Below are 17885 nucleotides of genomic sequence, written 5' to 3' on the forward strand. Positions count from 1 at the left end.
TTCAGAAGCTCTGCTGTGTGCTTTCTGTAAAACAAGTGCCCTACTGGAACAGCTACATGAGAAGACGGACTTGATGACTGATGCGATCAGAAATTTTGGACAGGCAGTGGGAAATTATATATGTGCCCTGACAGAACAGATGAGGGAAGAGGATGTTGCTGAATCTTGGGCGCCAGAGATGGAGGGAGCTGTGGCCCAGCAGGAACATGAGTTCTTGGATTTGACAAATGAACTTGGAAAAAGCCAGATTTGGAAAGATAAAGTTTGGTTTGGTTTGGAAATGGGGAGTTGGATAGACCCTCCTTTGCAGGGATGTTTGGACTTTTCAAGTCTGGCAATGGGCCGTGAGATGCTTGGGGTTGTGGGGGCTCTTAATTTTGGAGGGACTTTGAAACATGTTCTTAAATACCACATGGAGTTTAGCGTGGACTATGGAAAAGGGGCTGATTTGTTGAGAAGGGTCAAAAACATTGTCAAGCTGGAGTTCCCATGAGTGAAAGGAGCAGACAAGGGAAAATACAGCTATAAATATGAAGAAGAGCCGCGGAAGGGACATGGAAGGGACTTAAGGACCTCGGACATAAGATTACCAGGTTAATGCGCTAGATTGATGGGATAGAAAGGACTGACAAAACCCGGGACCAGGAGGAAGAGACGCTGGATGAAGATTGGATTGTTTTTTATTTTTTTATTAGGACTGTTTTATAAAATTGATGAATGTTAGAAAAATGTTGGAACGAAATTATTTGGCTTTAGCAAAAATGTTTAAAGAATTATGTAAGAATATTATGGTTATGAGAAATTGGTAAAAATAAGATCTAAGTTTTAAGCTTTAAGGTTTTTTATAGTAAGATAAGATTAAAATAGATTAAGGTAATGTAGTAACAGAATATTATGAAATATGGAAAGGATTTGCTGCGACAATTAACAACTAGGATACAAAAAAAAGGGAGGAGGAGGAGGTCAAAGAAAGAAGGTAATGACAGTTAAGGATTTAAGAATGTTGGATTTGTTTTTAAATGTTTGTGGTATATTTTTGTCTTTTGATCGTGTTGTGCTATTTTTTGATTTTGATTTCTATTAATTTGTATTGTTTGATTGTGGTTTGTTTTTTCTTTGTTTTTTCTCTCTCTTTTTCTTTTTTGTTTTCTTTTGTAATTCTAAAATTTTCAATAAATATCATATAAAAAAAAATGAAATCCCCAAATCCACAGATAACCCTGGTTCAACATTTTATTTGAGGGTTGTTTTTATGGATACAAAGGAGCTTCTTTCAGTCCTAAGCCAGGGTGTTTCCAAAACCTTCAGAATCTCAAGTGCAAAATGTTTTTACCTAATTTCCATAGCACCAACTGAGTCCCCTCAACCTTCCCACTCTCAAGACAGGAACACGCCATGTACGTTTCGCCTTAAGTGTATTTCCCCATCACCTCTAACCAGCTCCTTTGCCTCTTCAGAAACATTCTTCCAGGCCTCGCCCTCCAGGGAGAATTGCCCCTCCTTGATCTTGTGCATGATCTCGGCTGCATGGTTCGCTGCGCTCCCTTCCTGACTGCTGTGGAAGGGGACTTGCCCAGAGAGCATGGTATACTGGAAGAGAGAGGGCGGGAGAAGAGAACAACAGAAAGGACAATGGTTTTCAAAATAAGTACAATTAAAAGCAATACAACTACAAACAGAAACACAGTGAGGAGTAAACTCAATTACCAGAAAACATAACTCGTTAAAGCTGCATTTAAAAAAGGTAAAGGTAAAGGACCCCTGATAGTTTAGTCCAGTCGCGAACGACTCTGGGGTTGCGGCGCTCATCTTGCTTTACTGGCCGAGGGAGCCGACATTTGTCTGCAGACAGTTTTTCCGGGTCATGTGGCCAGCATGACTAAGCCGCTTCTGGCGAAACCAGAGCAGCGCACGGAAACACCGTTTACCTTCCTGCCGGAGCGGTACCTATTTATCTACTTGCACTTTGATGTGCACACCTGAACTTAAATAAGCACCAGGTTGGCTATTGGCAGGGCTTTCTTCAGCTGGAACTCACCGAAACTCAGTTCTGGCATGTCTCAGGTGGGTCCCATTGACATTATAAGAGAACAAGGTAAACGCTTGTTCAGAAAATTTCTGGCACCTCTTTTTCTAGAAAAATGGCACTGACTACCAGGCTGCAAGACATCCATCTCTTTGTGAGGGCTATTATGTATAAATCCTCTCCTCAAGGATACATGTGAAGTTGTGAGGCACAATAAGAGTTTTCTATTTGCAGAGCTGATAAAGGGAAGCCATACTTTCTCGAATTACCGCATTTTTCACTCTATAAGATGCTCCAGACCACAAGACGCACCTAGTTTTTGGAGGAGGAAAACAAGAAAAAAAATATTCTGAATCTCAGAAGCCAGAACAGCAAGAGGGATTGCTGCACAGTGAAAGCAGCGATCCCTCTTGCTGTTCTGGCTTCTGGGACAGCTGCACAGCCTGCATTCGCTCCATAAGACGCACACATATTTCCCCTTACTTTTTAGGAGGGAAAAAGTGAGTCTTATAGAGCAAAAAATACGGTAGTCTTTCTTGACCAAGTCCCTACACACCCTGCTGCGTTCTCTCCCTCACTCCCTCTCTCCCCCCCCCCCTCATTTTTTAATTGTAAACTGTAATTGTCAGCTGCCCGGAGACTTAGGGATAGGGAGGGATCAAAATAATACAGAAAATCAGTAACTACAAGTAACAGAGAGAAAAGGAATCTGAGTGTGTTAAGAGTACAATGAAGCAAGTTACTAGTTCTCATGCTTTGCTGAAGGAAGCACCGGAAATTGGTCAAGAAGTACTAGAAAAGGTGAAGGTGGTGCTGGATTTGGAGGGAGGTCCTGGCACTGCTAATCAGGAATGGGATGCAGGGTTTGGGGTGGGATGGAATGAGGGCGTGGGGAAGGAGAGAAGGAGACAGGATTGTTGTGTGGCAGGGGGCAGTGAAATCCGCAAAAGAAGTTTCTGCACACTCATTTTAAGTTGTGCCCTACCCTGCAATCTAGGATGATTTAAGGCAAAATATAGATGGTTTATTAAATATGTAAAGAGGCAGCAACGCTGCTCATGAAAGGGGAGAAACCAGAAGAAGAGAAAGGAATGGAGGAGCTTGTGTTGTGGCCTGGATGGCGCCCCCCCCCCCCGGGTAACCACAGCCCTCAGGCCAGTCCCACTGACCTCTCTTCATTTGCACCGCGTCTCCACCTACCAAGATAACCCCCAAGCTCCAGAGGTCGCAGGACTCATCATAGCCCCCATCCTGCAAGAGTTCAGGTGCGGCATACTGCAGGGTGAAGCAGGGCGTCTGCATGGGCTGCGAGTTCTGGGGGCGCAGGCGGGCAAAGCCGAAGTCAATCACCTTCACGGGCGCTCCTTCTGACTCGTCCGCGTACAGGATATTCTAAGAGGGGTCGCACCAAACACAACAGCCAGTCTGAGTCATCTCTCTCTCTTTTTTTTAAGGGTAGCAATCAACAGCCATGCCTAGACAGAGATCTTCTCAGAAGAGCACCCTCCCCATCCCTGCAGCAAACCATAGGTCCCATGCCCCAGCTCTTGTGAGTTCTCTGGTAGCCTCTGAGCTCTCATTTGTGACCAGCCAGGCATGTGCCAGCTGTACCCAGAGCCTTTTAGGGCCAGTGGTCACAGCTGGAATTTTAAGGGAGTTCCGTGTGCACCAGTCACAAAATGGCTGCAGTGGTGGCGCGGCACGACACAAAAATAGATGTCATGTCTAAAAGAGCAGGAAAAGAGCCAGCACCACAAAATGGTGTGGACATCCCTTCCCCACCCCCAGGGAAAAAAGGACACTTTCATGTTTGCTGTGCGCTAGCAAGAAATCCAGCTTTTAACATGGCAGCCACTATGTTCTAGAATGCTCTGCCTATTTGTACTGTTTTCTTTTTTTTAAAAAAAATAATTTTTATTAACCGGCCAATCACATCAAATCAAATCACATCACATAAATTTCGAATTACACAGCCGAATTTTAAATTTTGTTGAGGGGACCCATATTTCAAGATCCGAAGGGGGATTCTGATCATCTTCTTGCTACTGCGTTAATGTCCAAATCAATCCAAACAAAGTTCATAATTCTATCCAGTCTTATCTTGCTGTTTCCACATCTCATCTTGTTCGTATATTTTCTCTTTTTTCTTTATGATCTCTTCTGATAATCTCCTTAAGCCGATAAACACCAATAATAATCCTGTGTGAATTTTTCCGTTCATCCAATCCTCAAATCGAGATGGTTTCCATATATCATCACATTCATAGATAACATCGCTCTTTCCATCATTAATCACAGAACTGTCGCTCTTAAGTCCCTCTGAGGAGTTTTACCCACAATATAAAAACAGCTCTATTTCTCTATTTCTCCTCCCAGACTTAAGTCCTCCGACAGAACTTCCCAATATGGCGACGGTATTTTTAACTGCGTCATTCCAAAGCCCTTATACATTCCACGCTCTTCTTAAAACATGCTTTGGTTAGAAAGTTTATCTCCACACAGACGTAAATCCACAGCTTAAGTCCTTCAAACGACATTTCTGACTTGTGAGGGGGGGGGGGATTCTTGTTTAATCACATAGAGGAAAGAAAGGAAAGTTTTTTCCCCCTCCCCCATCCAGTCCCTTTGCCATACCGAGTCTTGGCGTATCTTCATCTGATTGATTCGTGTTCCTCCGACTTGTCTTGTTTATCAGAGATCTCTTCTGTTAGCAGTCTTTACTCCCCCTCCTTCCTTGAAATATGTGCATTCGCTTCATCCTAATAATTTCTTTTGAAGTTCTTGCAGCGTCCAGGAGCGCAGAAATCCACAGGAGGGCATTCTGCCTAGTGCCCCCATCCCCACAAATTCGGGGGTGGTATAGGGCACAGCAGGCAAGGGCAGCCCCCCCCAATCCTGGGGGGGTAGGGAGGCTATTTACTCCCATCACAGCCTCCAAATTACCTCGTGTGGGTTGGAGAGATGTTATTGTCAGCCATCTTCTGATGCGCCCCTAGTGGCCCCCTCCTATTTGTACTGTTTTCAACACCTGATGAAAATGCTTTTGTCTGGGTGGCCCAGACAAAAGCATATGATGTACACTGCTTAAACTCTACGGATTAGGACTTGTATCCAGCTAACTCCTCTCACGAACAGACCTGCTGATGGCAAGGAGTCTGTTCTGAGTAGGAGTCAGGTGGATCCAACCCTTTATTTATATTTTGATAATGCTGTTATTGTATATCCAGTTGTTTTTAAAGTCAGTGTAAATATCTTATACTATTTTATGTAAACCGCTGAGAGATTTATGGATTTATTTGGTCTATAAATGTTGCTAAATCAATAAAAACCTCTTGTGGTCTTCGCCAAGCCTTGCTTGCCGCTGAGTCCCAGAGAACTTAGGAGGAAAGTGTGTTTTTGTGTGTGGTGTGTGTGTGTGGTGTGTGTGTGTGTGTGTGTGTGTGTGTGTGTGTGTGTGTAAAAGAGAGAGTTTGCTTTGCTGTCATTTTCCAGGAGGTATTGGCAACCTCGTTGCCTGTTCTCTATCATGGAGGCTGTAGGCCTCCTGTCACCCCTCCCTCCACACCAGCTCCCCACCCTGCTCTCCCCCGTTACCTCAGGCTTGAGGTCGCGGTGCACTACCCCGGCGTCGTGCATGAAGCTGATGGCGGAGACCAGGCTGCGCATTATCTGGCTGGCTTCCGACTCGCTAAAGTGCTGCTTCTTCTTGATGCGGTCAAGGAGCTCCCCACCCCGGAGCAGTTCCATCACCAGGTACGTGTGGTACTGTAGGGAAGGAATGTGCCAAGAAAGAGAAGAAAGCAGCTCAATCCAAGAATCTCCAGGACACGGGGCCGGTACTTAAGCCCAGAGAACTACCTGGGAATAGGGGTGTGTGTCGCATCTGGCTCTGTGATTGGCAGGCAGCTTGCAGTGTCTGGATTGGCCAGAACAGGTTTAAGTTCTAGGAGTCGGGCCTTCTTTCTCTTCCTTGCCCAGCCAGTAGAGCAGTCTCTTTAGCCCTCTCTACAGAGAGGGCAGAGATAGCCTGGCGTGAAAATTCACAGGACCATTACCTGGTCAGTATGGACGTCATGCAACTTGACGATGTTCGGGTGGGCTTCACAGATCTGCAAGGCAGCCACTTCGCGCTGTGTGTTCACTTCCATCCTGGATTAGGGGTTGGGGTGGGGTACGAAATGGGATTGCTTTTTTATTTCAACATCATACAAAGCAGCTACCAGACACATGGAAATACACTGCTACTTCATATTTACTGTCCAGCAGAGAGAGGTGAAGAAGGAGCCAATGGCCAGGACCTATAAATCAAACCTCCAATCCATTAGGAACATAAGAAGCGCCTGCCTGCTGGACCAGGCCAAGGGCCTATCTAGTCCAACATCCTGTTCTCACAGTGGCCAACCAGATGCCTATGGGAAGCCAGCAAGCTGGCCGGGAGCACTACAGAAACTCTGCCCTCCTGTAGTTTCCAGCTACTGGTACTTTTTTAAAAATAGATTTTGTTAAAGCTTTAAAAAAAGATATACACAAATTAAGATCAACTACAAAGTAACTTTTTATAATACAAAAGGATTTTAAAAAACTAACCCAAATAAAAACAAAAACAAAGGAAGAGGAAAGAAAAAGAAAGAAAGAAAGAAAGAAAGAAAGGGAAGAAAGGAGGAAGGAAGGAAGGAAGGAAGGAAGGAAGGAAGGAAGGAAGGAAGGAGAAAAAGAAAAGAGAGAAAAAGAATCCTAACTGGCATTCAGAAGCATTACTGCCTCTGACAGTGGGTTTAAAACACAAGCCATCAGGGCTAGAAGCCACTAAGACTCAGAAAGTAATTAAGGCTCTGCTGGATCAGAACAAAAGGCCCATGGAGTCTGGCATCATGCTTCCTTCTTGGAAGCCTAACAAGCAGGACATGAGCATCAGAGCACCCTTCTCCTGCTTCTGGCAAGTGAGATTCAGGGGTAGACTGCTTCTGGACCTGGGGGTTCTACTCAGCCTTAGTCAGTGATGGAACTCTCTTCTTCTTCCTCTGCCATGGATGTGACCAACACACTTTTAAAGCCACCTTAAGTTCTCAGAGTCCCAAAACCTGTGGCAATGAATTCCCTTGAACTGATTATGTATGGCGAAAAGCAGGTGTGGAGGAACCTTTGGCCCTCCTGGTGTTGCAGCAGCGCCATTCTGATGTTCTTATTGAAAAAGAAAATGTCCATTTGACATTGTTCAATGTCAAAATGCCCTGTGCGTTTCTGGGCAGAAGAATTCCTTCGGGAGGGGGAAGGAGTGTGCATGGCAGTGAAGAGGACCAAGTACCTTTTGCTGATTATCTTGACGGCGAATTCTGCCCCGTTCTGGCGCTGCCGGCAGCGGCGGCACAAGGAGAAGCTGCCCTCACCCAGCGGGGTCTCTTTCAAGTCCATCTCATACTTTTGGAAGAACGAAGAATCCTGGACAGAGGAGGAGCAGCTTTAGAGCAGAACCCACAAAGAAAGAACTTCTCCCAAGCACACACACACTCTGGTGTGAGGAACATTTTTGGCCCAGTGGGGTGGAGCATTACCTCCCTACATCCTCATTGGCCAACACTGGCAGATGGGCAGGACTACCCACTTGTCAATCATCTGACACCATATCACTATCAGGTGACTGACAGGTCTCACCCCACTGTCACAAGTTCCCCCAAGGCAATGGGGGAGAAATAGGATTGTCTCCAACTAAATTCTACTCAGAGCTGACCCACTGAAATTAATGAACCAAAATTACTCATGTCAATCAACTGAGTGTGAATTTCATAAATTTAATCTGCCTACATGCTTGAGATTAAATAGCAAGAATAATAATAATCTGTTACGAATACACAATAAACCTGAAAATGAAAGATTAGACTTTTAAATGCAAAATAATAATAATGATACGATGATATTGGTGATGCTAAGTAGCAGCCAGGTAGCTTTGACAAAGCCTGGATAATAAACAGTGAAGCCTTTTAGCCCACCATTTTTATTTTTATTTTTTAAAGCATCTCTGAAAGTGGATGGAAGCCTTCCAGCATTGCCTTCCTGGGGATACAGCTGCAGGATGAATGCCCGGGCCTACGGATGGCTGGTTCCAGAATGTGGGACAATCAGGCCTTGGCACCGAGTCCATGGGGCAGCTCAGCCAGAGGGGTGGGGGGAAGAAGTGTGTTTCTCTTGGGACAGCCCTCTGCTGACACAGCCCAGTGCCCTTCCTGCTTCACCATGGGCCTCCCGGCTGAAAACAGATCATTATACAGCTGCAGTGGTAGCCTCTGGAGCAGGCAATGAAGGTCTTTTGCCCAGGAGCCCACCAAAACATATCGCTGCAGGTAAGCCACTCCTGCACACCTGGCTTCTCCCCTAGGGAGCTTTTGCCCTAGATTTGGGACTGACAGGAACTATCCACCTCCAAATGTGAAAACGTTGTGAGGGCATGCTTTGAAGTGGTTGTCTGGAAAAGCCCTGGGTGGCACCAAACTCAAGCAACTTTGGTACTGTTGTTTTCTGTGAATCAGGGCATATTGTAGGAAAGATCAGAGAATGCTTCCCTTGACAACTGCCCGGTTCTCCCTAAGGCACTAACTTGTGGGCCAAATTTGGCCCGCCAGGCCTCCTCATGTGGCCTGTGAGGCCATTTCCTCCAAACTACATTCACCTGCCCTGTGCCTGAGGTGGGGCAGGTAGAGAAACGGCTGGGAAACATGTTAATCCTGCAATGACCCTGTGAGGTAGGTTCAGAGGCTCTGACTCCAAGGTCACTCAGTGAGCTTCATGACCGAGTGGGGATTTGAACCCTGATCTCCCAGGTCCTAGTCCAACACTCTAACCATTATGCCACACTGGCTTCCTAGAGTACTTCTGCTATGGGGCAGCGGTATAAATGAAGTAGGTAAATAAATACAGTGGTACCTCAGGTTACATACGCTTCAGGTTACAGACTCCGCTAACCCAGAAATAGTGCTTCGGGTTAAGAACTTTGCTTCAGGATAAGAACAGAAATTGTGCTCCAGTGGCGGGGCAGCAGCAGGAGGCCCCATTAGCTAAAGTGGTGCTTCAAGTTAAGAACAGTTTCAGGTTAAGAACGGACCTCCGGAACGAATGAAGTACTTAACCCGAGGTACCACTGTATAGGGAAAGCAAAATGACACTTTGAGAAGGATCTGAAATATTTTCCTTGAAGCTTGAATTAGCTTTATTCTGGATTGTTTTCTTTGAGATTTTTTCTTTAAAATATAAAGTGGTATAGAAATGAAATTGACAACAACAACACAACAACAACCACAGAGCTGAACTCCCTACATATCAGCTGATGAGTGGGGAGTTCAATCCTGCTTGGTCATTATTCCATCCCTGTGGGCCACCTTTGACCAATGGGCAGAACCGGATGTCAGGGACTGGCAGGACGAAGAGGAGTGGTGGGAGGTACCAGCTGGGGAACTCTCAAAGGAAAACCCAGAGGAGGAAGGCTCAGAGCCAGGGGATTGGTGGAGGGACACAGAGGAGCGGTCAGAGGGAGAAGACTGGTGAGAGGAGGAAGCTGGAGGGGCAACAGGGGTTAGTGAGCAGGAAGAACCTGTGACAGGGAGCAGTTCAGACTCCAAGGCAGAAGCAGAGGAGGGGGCTCAAGAGACTGCAGAAGAATCCTGGAAGTCTCCCCCTCCTGCTGCAAGAAGCTCCCCTCCCCCCAGACTCCAAGAACACACAGAGTAACGAAAAGAGCAAGTGTGCAGAGGAAGTTTGAGACTGCTTGGGGAACATTCAGGAGAGAAAGAGCCTTAAGGGTAGTAGGAGGCGTGGACCTTCAGTCCTGGCAACTGCTACATAGGGGCAAGACCTACTGGGAAGGGCTGCTGAGACCACAAGGCTGAGTTGTATTTCATTTCTTTGAATAAAGTGTTAATGTCACAGGCATTAGAAATTTGCTTCCCTTCTTGCTGACCTGCATCTGACTCCACCCACCTGCCAATCAGCTGGTGGTGGTTCCCCCACCTGTCAAAGTTGGGCTGCGGTGGGGGGGGGGGAGAGATAAAGATCTGGCCTGCTAGGTCAAAAAAGCTTCTTCAGCCTTGCCCTAAGCTCAAATGCTTTCACCACCACGGCCTCAGCAGTTCCCCGCAACCTTCTGTGGCTCCCTGCTTCTCCCTCCCCAGGGGCGGACGTTACCTTCATCATTGCACTGCGGGCCACAGCAGCACTTCTTGGGCGCTCTCCGTCCAGTGGCGCTCCGAGCACGTCAGCTGTCACAGCGTTGCGGTTGAAGAGGATGGAAGGAGCAATGAAGGAGTATCCCTTTAAAAACAAATCCGTGCAGAGGTTGGGAGTCAGCAGGGTCCTCCAGAGTGCTTCACCCTACCTAGTACATGCATCTTTATGCACATTCCTTGGGCTGGGGAACTGCACTACGGAATTCAGAGATGTGCAAACATTAAAGGATGGCCGTGTTACCGTTCACGTATTGTTTTGGAAAAGAGCACATTTGATTACTTCGCCTTTCGATGCAAACTGCATCGCGTATCTCCCCAATTACTAGTCTGGAAGGGCTTTCAGCCTGCGGTTCCATGTCAGGCCACCTGCTCTGCATGCAGGAGGTCCAAAGTTCAAGTCTCTTTGCATGTCATTGTACGTCAGAGTACAGCACAGCATCTCGTCTGATCCCAGGACTAAGGTTAAGGTCTCTCTCTTAAACCATGACCTGTAGCCATAGGACATGCCATGGCTACAGACTGTGGTTAAGGAGAAGATAACCACGATCCTGCGTTCAGAGAACATGCTAAATTATTTTTCTGTCTATAAGATGCCCCCATGTATAAGACGCCACCTATTTTGGGGGACTCAGATTTAAGAAAATGGGGGAGATATATCTGTGTATAAGACGCCCCCCCCAAATTTTTCACATTATTTTTTAGGGGGGAAACCTAGTATTATACACGGAAAAATACGGTAATATTTGGCTTAGCACTGACCTAAAAAGCTGATAGAGGAGTAAAACAGCTGCCATCTCCTCCTTGGGTTCGTGCTAAACCACAGTTTGGCTTAACGTGACATGTGTATGCAGCAGATTTATAGTTAGCTATGAGCTACATAGACCAATGGTTTGACTCAGCAGATGGCAGCTTCCTATGTTCTCGCAGAATATTTGCACATTTGGTTCTAGGCGACTGCAAATTAGAGAAGGAAAATGAGGAAGCTCAAGACTGCAGCTGAAAAAACGAGCAGCCGGGAGAAACCTGGAGGGTTGTTTAAAAAAAAAAACCCAACAAAGGGGGAAAAAACAAAAAAGCACTTTCATTCTAACGATGTGCTCCACATAATGAGGAAGTGTGTGCAAGATACTTCCTGAAAATTATCAGATTAGGAAAAAGAGCTGCATTTGAGCTGGGGAAAGATTCTCATCTGCAGCATTCCTCAAACGACATAAACATTTTAAAAAATGATTTCAGTGTAGGGCTCTGGTAACATTGTAATCAGTTGTTAGCTGGGCAATTGATCAATTATACCTGCATATATTTGGGTAAGGGGGGAGGAATTCTAAAAGCAAATGAGCATGCTTTCGTTGCCAGATTTTGCATGCCTATATCACTGCAGGCCTTGCCTTAGAACAGACACCCCCCCTTTCTCACAGAGGAAGAAATGACGCTTTTGCCATAAAAAACCCTTTTTTTTAAAAAAAAAGGTTTCTAATTTATTTGTCTTTGTAAAGTGGCGGGGGCAGGAACCACAAGCCTGGAAGGCCTGTCTGAAACCCCAGAAAGGTTCCTACTTAATATAATCCTTTAATTCAAAAATACAATGTCTTGTCTCTTCCTGAGAGAATGGCCAGAGCTGCTTTTGCAATCAGTAGGTCGCAGGTTCAATCCTCAGCATTTCCAAGTAGGGCTGAGAATGCCCCCATCTGAAATCCCAGAGAGCTGCTGCCAGCCAGAGTAGACAGTACTGAGCTAGATGGACCAATGGTCTCCTATGTTCCTAGTAAAAAGTTTGCCCTGGCCTGGAACGGAGTTGCTATCCTGAACAGCACCTGAATGGCCAGTGATGCTAAGCTATAGGAATCATCTGAAGCTTGTAGCCATCCTAGGGCTGCACCAGCTTCATGTCTACCCTGAGGGAGAGAGGAGATGGGGGAGGATAGGTTGCCATCACCTTGTGAAATAGATGCTCCAGCCAATGCAAGGGATGATCTGAGCTGTAATCTAATATCTGGAGGGGCCATGGGTTCCCCTGCCCTGCTTTAAAGCCAGGGAGGTTATGCAGAAAGAATCCAATATACAGTGGTACCTCGGGTTACATACGCTTCAGGTTACAGACTCCGCTAACCCAGAAAAATTACCTAGGGTTAAGGACTTTGCTTCAGGATGCGAACAGAAATCATGCTCCGGCGGTGCGGCGGTCCCATTAGCTAAAGTGGTGTTTCAGGTTAAGAACAGTTTCAGGTTAAGAATGGACCTCCAGAACGAATTAAGTACTTAACCCGAGGTACCACTGTATTAGTGCATATAATCTGACACATTCCTATCTTCACTTTTCAGGGACTTCTCTCTGATCACTCTCTCCAGAGTATATCTCCCCTCAGTCCTCTTCTCCCCTCCCACTCCCCCCAAAAGCATGTTAAATGCTCTACGATTTCCCTCACAGGTAACCCCCCCCCCCAGTCTGCAATTCTGTCATCTTCTCTCACCTGCACATTTTGCACCTTTTCAACAGTCTTTTGGAAACAGGTACCAGGAATTTATACCCAGCATGGCAACAACTGCAAGCCACACTACAGGTTGAGATTCCCCCCCCCCCCTTTGGCACTCACCTGGAAGAAACGTTCGAGGCTGGGAGGAGTCCCAGCGGGGGAGTAGATGGGCTCCAAGCTGGTGAATTCTTCGGCAAAGTTTCGCACGTCTAGCTCACTGCGGATGAGGGGTTTGAAGGGGGGCTTCACTGTGCGGGCTGCTAGCTCTGTCCAGTCCAGACCCTGGGGGAAGAGGATGCCAAGTGAAGGAGATGGCAAACATTGTGGACACAGGCTGCCGTGAATTTCCCCCATGGAATCCTGGGAGTTTCAGTTCTTTTGTTTTTTTTAAGCAGGGCTCTGGGCTCTTGTGGGACGCGGGTGGCGCTGTGGATTAAACCACAGAGCCTAGGACTTGCCGATCAGAAGGTTGGTGGTTCGAATCCCCGCGACAGGGCGAGCTCCCGTTGCTCGGTCCCTGCTCCTGCCAACCTAGCAGTTCGAAAGCACATCAAAGTGCAAGTAGATAAATAGGTACCACTCCAGCGGGAAGGTAAACGGCGTTTCCGCGCGCTGCTCTGGTTCTCCAGAAGCGGCTTAGTCATGCTGGCCACATGACCCGGAAGCTGTACACTGGCTCCCTCGGCCAGTAAAGCGAGATGAGCGCCGCAACCCCAGAGTCGGCCATGACTGGACCTAATGGTCAGGGGTCCCTTTACCTTTATATGTTATATATTTAAGCAATGCTTATGCTCCTCCAAATATTGTAAGTGACTCGGATGTGGGGGACAGAAGGAGCTGGGGAATGGTGATATAGCTGGCTCAGATGGTGCACTTTGCAGCTCGGGTGCAGGACCTCACCTTGAAAAAGGGGTGCTCTTTGATCTCCTGCGCTCCAGTGGGCCCTGAGCCCAGGCGCTTCTTGGGCTCCTTGCACAACAGCTTTTGGAGCAGGTCGCGAGCCACGGGGCCAATGAGCGACGGGAACGGAGGGTTGCATTTCAGGATCCGCCTGGAAACCAAGCACAAACTCGTCATTGGGAAAAGTCTTGCCCTAAATCCATCAAGCCACACACACACACACACACACTTTGTCTTACTCCACCTTTCTCTTACAAATAAATTTATGGAGGATAAGGCTACCCATGCCTATCAGCCACGATGGCCATAGGCTCCCTGCAGGTTCAGAGCCGGGATGACAGTGAAAGCGAGAGGTAATCACAGGACAAACAATGAGATCGGGCAATTGGCTTCCTGTCCCGCTTGTGGGCTTCCCAGCCACATCTGGTTGGCCACTGGGGAAGCAGGAGGCTGGGCTAGATGGAATTTTGATCAGAATATCACCATCATCAGTTACATTTCTATGCCGTTCTTTGTCCGAGGATCACAGGGCAGTTCACATTATAAAAACGCAATACATACTATATTAACACTCAGAAAGAGTAGTCCCCACAACAGGATCCAGCAGGACTGTTATTAAGTTTTTTATGTCTTGTTCTCTTTAGCTAGGGCTAGCCAATGAGGTGCCGCCCAGATGCTACTGAACTCCAACTCCCATCCACCCCAGCAAACGTAGCCATTGGTCAGGGATGATGTGAGTTGTAGTTGATGGAGGGTGCCATATTGGTGACCTCTGTTTTAGCCCTTGACCCACCAATCAGCTCCTGCCACTCTTGGTAAGCCCCATCCAATCACAGTCCAGGCCCTGCTACTCATGTCAACCCCCTCCTTTTGCCCTATCAACTTTGGCGTCTCCCACTAAATCTTTTCCTGCTACCCATCAGCTTCTGCCTGTGTCTGCTCTCTCACAATATCCATCAACTCACACTTCTGACGCTAATCCATTACCCATCAGCCCAAGCAAACTCCCCTCTGTTACCCAGCAGCCCTGGCAGTTCACACCAATCATTTGCACGTTAACCAGCAGCCCTTGTTTCTCCAGTAGAGTCAGTCCATCCTGCCCCCCAAGACCCTGTTTTCCTTAATCAGCCCCAAATCCCACGCCCGCCTCACCTGGACACCTCGGCCTGCGAGTTCTTTTCCCCCTCCAGCGTGAAGGGTGAGGCACCTGTTAGCAGCTCAAACATCAGGATGCCCAAACTCCACCAGTCCACAGACTACAAGAAAGGATCAAAAAGCATATGGGGTAACAACACGGGGTGGCAGCGGCAACAACACATATCCTTTCCCCCCCCTTCCCTTCCTACTGAACATGTCAAGGTTTCATTGTCCTTTTCCTTCTAAGGTCACGTCTACACCATGCACTGCTATCCCTGGAAACTGTACAGTGGTACCTCGGGTTAAGTACTTAATTTGTTCCGGAGGTCTGTTCTTAACCTGAAACTGTTCTTAACCTGAAGCACCACTTTAGCTAATGGGGCCTCCTGCTGCTGCCGCGCCACCAGAGCACGATTTCTGTTCTCATCCTGAAGCAAAGTTCTTAACCTGAAGCTATATTTCTGGGTTAGCGGAGTCTGTAACCTGAAGCGTATGTAACCTGAAGCGTATGTAACCTGAGGTACCACTGTATTGTGAATGGTGCTGGGAGTTGTAGTTCTGTGACAAGACACAGTTCCCAGGATTCTTTGGGGGAAGCCATGACTGTGAAAGCGGTACAAGTTTGCTTCAAAGGTACAGGGTAGATGTACCCTAAGAAACAATCCCAATACCCAACCCCTAGATTTGTCAATTAAGCCACATGGGTCAAGCCAGTAAAACAATGCTCTATATCAGGGATGGGGGAAATCTGTTGGAGGTGTTGGACTCCTCCTCCCATCAACCCCTGTCAGCACAGTGAAGGATGATGGGAGTTGTAGTCCAATGACATCTGCTAGGCTGCAGGTTCTCCATCCGTGCTCTGCATTAAAGTGGCATAAGTACAATATAAGTTTGCATTGTAAATCCATGGAGATAAATGGGCATTTGGAGAGGGCACTACTGTCCATACAGGTGATTTTTGGCTTTTCCTATGAGGTGGATACCCTAGCGGATTACAGCAGCTGACTGCACTGCCCACAGCTAACAAGTTCAAATACTTTATGCCCTTTAATTCTTTCTTTAATTCCTTCTTGCCTCTAAAATGATCTTTCTGAACAGTTTGCCCAGGAAACTTGAGTAAGGTGGGCATAGCAGTTGGGAGAGATGAGTGGCTGTCCATTGGTAGGATTCTTAAGAGTCAGATACCCCCATTCTTGACTTTATTTCTGTGCTGCCTTTTATCAAGGCATGCTTGTCTCGAATTGGGGCCTCTGGAATGGAGGAGGCGTTTCCAGCAGCTGAGAGCGCCTATGCTGGATAAGGACTTCGGCTGCAAAGCCAGCAGCTGCAAGTTTTAAAATCCCTTGCATGGTACTTTTGCTCTGTAAATCTGCTGGCGTCCAATCCTTAGACATAGGAATTGAATGCTGTCCAACAAACCTCTATCTTCCCCTACCCACACCCCTAGTGCGTTGTTGATTTTTAAACTTAAATATGGACAAAGCATATACGGTGGTACCTCGGGTTAAGTACCGTATTTTTTGCACCATAACACTCACTTTTTTCCTCCTAAAAAGTAAGGGGAAATGTCTGTGCGTGTTATGGAGGGAATGCCTACGGGTGACATGCCTACGGATTTTCCTCCTCTAAAAACTATGTGCGTGTTATGGTCTGGTGCGTGTTATAGAGCGAAAAATACAGTACTTAATTCGTTCCGGAGGTCTGTTCTTAACCTGAAACTGTTCTTAACCTGAAGCACCACTTTAGCTAATGGGGTCTCTTGCTGTTGCTGCACCACCAGAGCACGATTTCTGTTCTCATCCTGAAGCAAAGTTCTTAACCTGAAGCAATATTTCTGGGTTAGTGGAGTCTGTAACCTGAAGCGTATGTAACCTGAAGCATATGTAACCTGAGGTACCACTATAAATCACTTACATGACCTGCTTATTTGTCAACTGTTATTTTATCAAATCTTTAATGGCAAACAATTTCCGCCACATTCAGACAAATATGTGTGTGTGTGTGTGTGTGTGTGTGTGTGTGTGTACAGATCTGCAGATGCTCCAAATCCCAAGCAGTCAAAAAAAAAATTAGATTAAAATTAAAATTAAGACAACCTGTTGGGCCTTGAACTCCCACCTGTTGGCTCCCCAGCCCACCTCTCTTCCTCACTGGGCTATTCCAACGGATTAGCAAAGACCTGCAGAAGTCCTTCCTGAGGCTCAAGTTTCAAGCAGCCTTTTTGAACAAAAAGACAGATGCACCCAATCTTACAAGTAGGATGTGGACCCATAATAACAGACTCTATAGGGCAATGGCTTTGCCTGCGGGACTAAGGGCACTTACAAACTGCATCCTGGACAAAGGTCCTAGAAGCTACAACCCCAAGCTGGCTCCACAACAGGGGTGGGAATTCTCCAGCCTGGGGGTGAATCTTGGTCTGCTAGGAGATTCAGTTTGGCTTGTAAGGCGACTTTCTCGAAACCATGACCCCCTCTCAATCAGCTGACACCCGTGGTTGGTGTCAGCTGATGGGTGGGGTTCAATCCTGCTGGTCGCTGCTTCATGAGTGTATTCCCATGGCAAGTGCATTGGCAAAGCAGATCCCTGCAGAGAATAGGATTAAACTGGAGCTGCTTTGTCAGTTTGTTTCCTGTGGGGAACGTGAAGGCAAAGCAGACCCCTCCCCCCACATGGGTCAACTTTGACAGGTGGGTGAGACCACCAGTCACCTAGCGGCAGATGTGTGGCAGTTGGGTGGCTCTGTTCACTTGCTGAAGTTGGCCCACAGGGGTAAATATCTGGCCCGCTAGGTCAGAACAGCTCCCCACTCCTTCAACAGAAAGAAGAGAGAGTGAGTTTAAGCTATCCAAGGGATTTGAACTCTCAACAGCTGGCTCTTGAAGACAACAACTGTTGGGAAATGTGCATCAGAAAGTCATTCTTAAAAGTTTCCATTCTGGGTGGCCTCGGGTGCAAAAAAAGAAAAACAGAAATGAAAGTCACCTGTTGGGACTTGAACTTTTCAGAAATGGCCTAAAGCAGCTGCTGAACAGTAGGTCTTGCATGGTCTAGGGCAGAGGTGGGGAACCTTCCCCCCCCCCCATGTTGTGGGTCTTCAGTTCCCATCAGCCCCCCTCCCCCCAATTCAGGGGC

General features: G+C 47.0%; 1 protein-coding gene across 2 annotated transcripts in view; it reads right to left on the bottom strand.

The window, feature by feature from the left end:
• Positions 1-17885, bottom strand: part of RPS6KA4 (ribosomal protein S6 kinase A4) — a 41209-nt gene that overhangs the window by 6498 nt on the left and 16826 nt on the right. For both annotated transcript variants that reach the window (XM_080984590.1, XM_080984591.1), the window contains exons 7-15: positions 14766-14869; positions 13614-13764; positions 12834-12995; positions 10199-10324; positions 7332-7465; positions 6082-6175; positions 5621-5791; positions 3227-3418; positions 1431-1590 (exon numbers count right to left, since the gene is read on the bottom strand). In XM_080984590.1, the coding sequence (XP_080840716.1) occupies positions 1431-1590; positions 3227-3418; positions 5621-5791; positions 6082-6175; positions 7332-7465; positions 10199-10324; positions 12834-12995; positions 13614-13764; positions 14766-14869 (1294 nt within the window). The remainder of the gene's footprint in view (positions 1-1430; positions 1591-3226; positions 3419-5620; positions 5792-6081; positions 6176-7331; positions 7466-10198; positions 10325-12833; positions 12996-13613; positions 13765-14765; positions 14870-17885) is intronic.

Source organism: Podarcis pityusensis (assembly GCF_964106645.2).
Source record: "Podarcis pityusensis genome assembly, chromosome: 16".
Lineage (NCBI taxonomy): Eukaryota > Metazoa > Chordata > Lepidosauria > Squamata > Lacertidae > Podarcis > Podarcis pityusensis.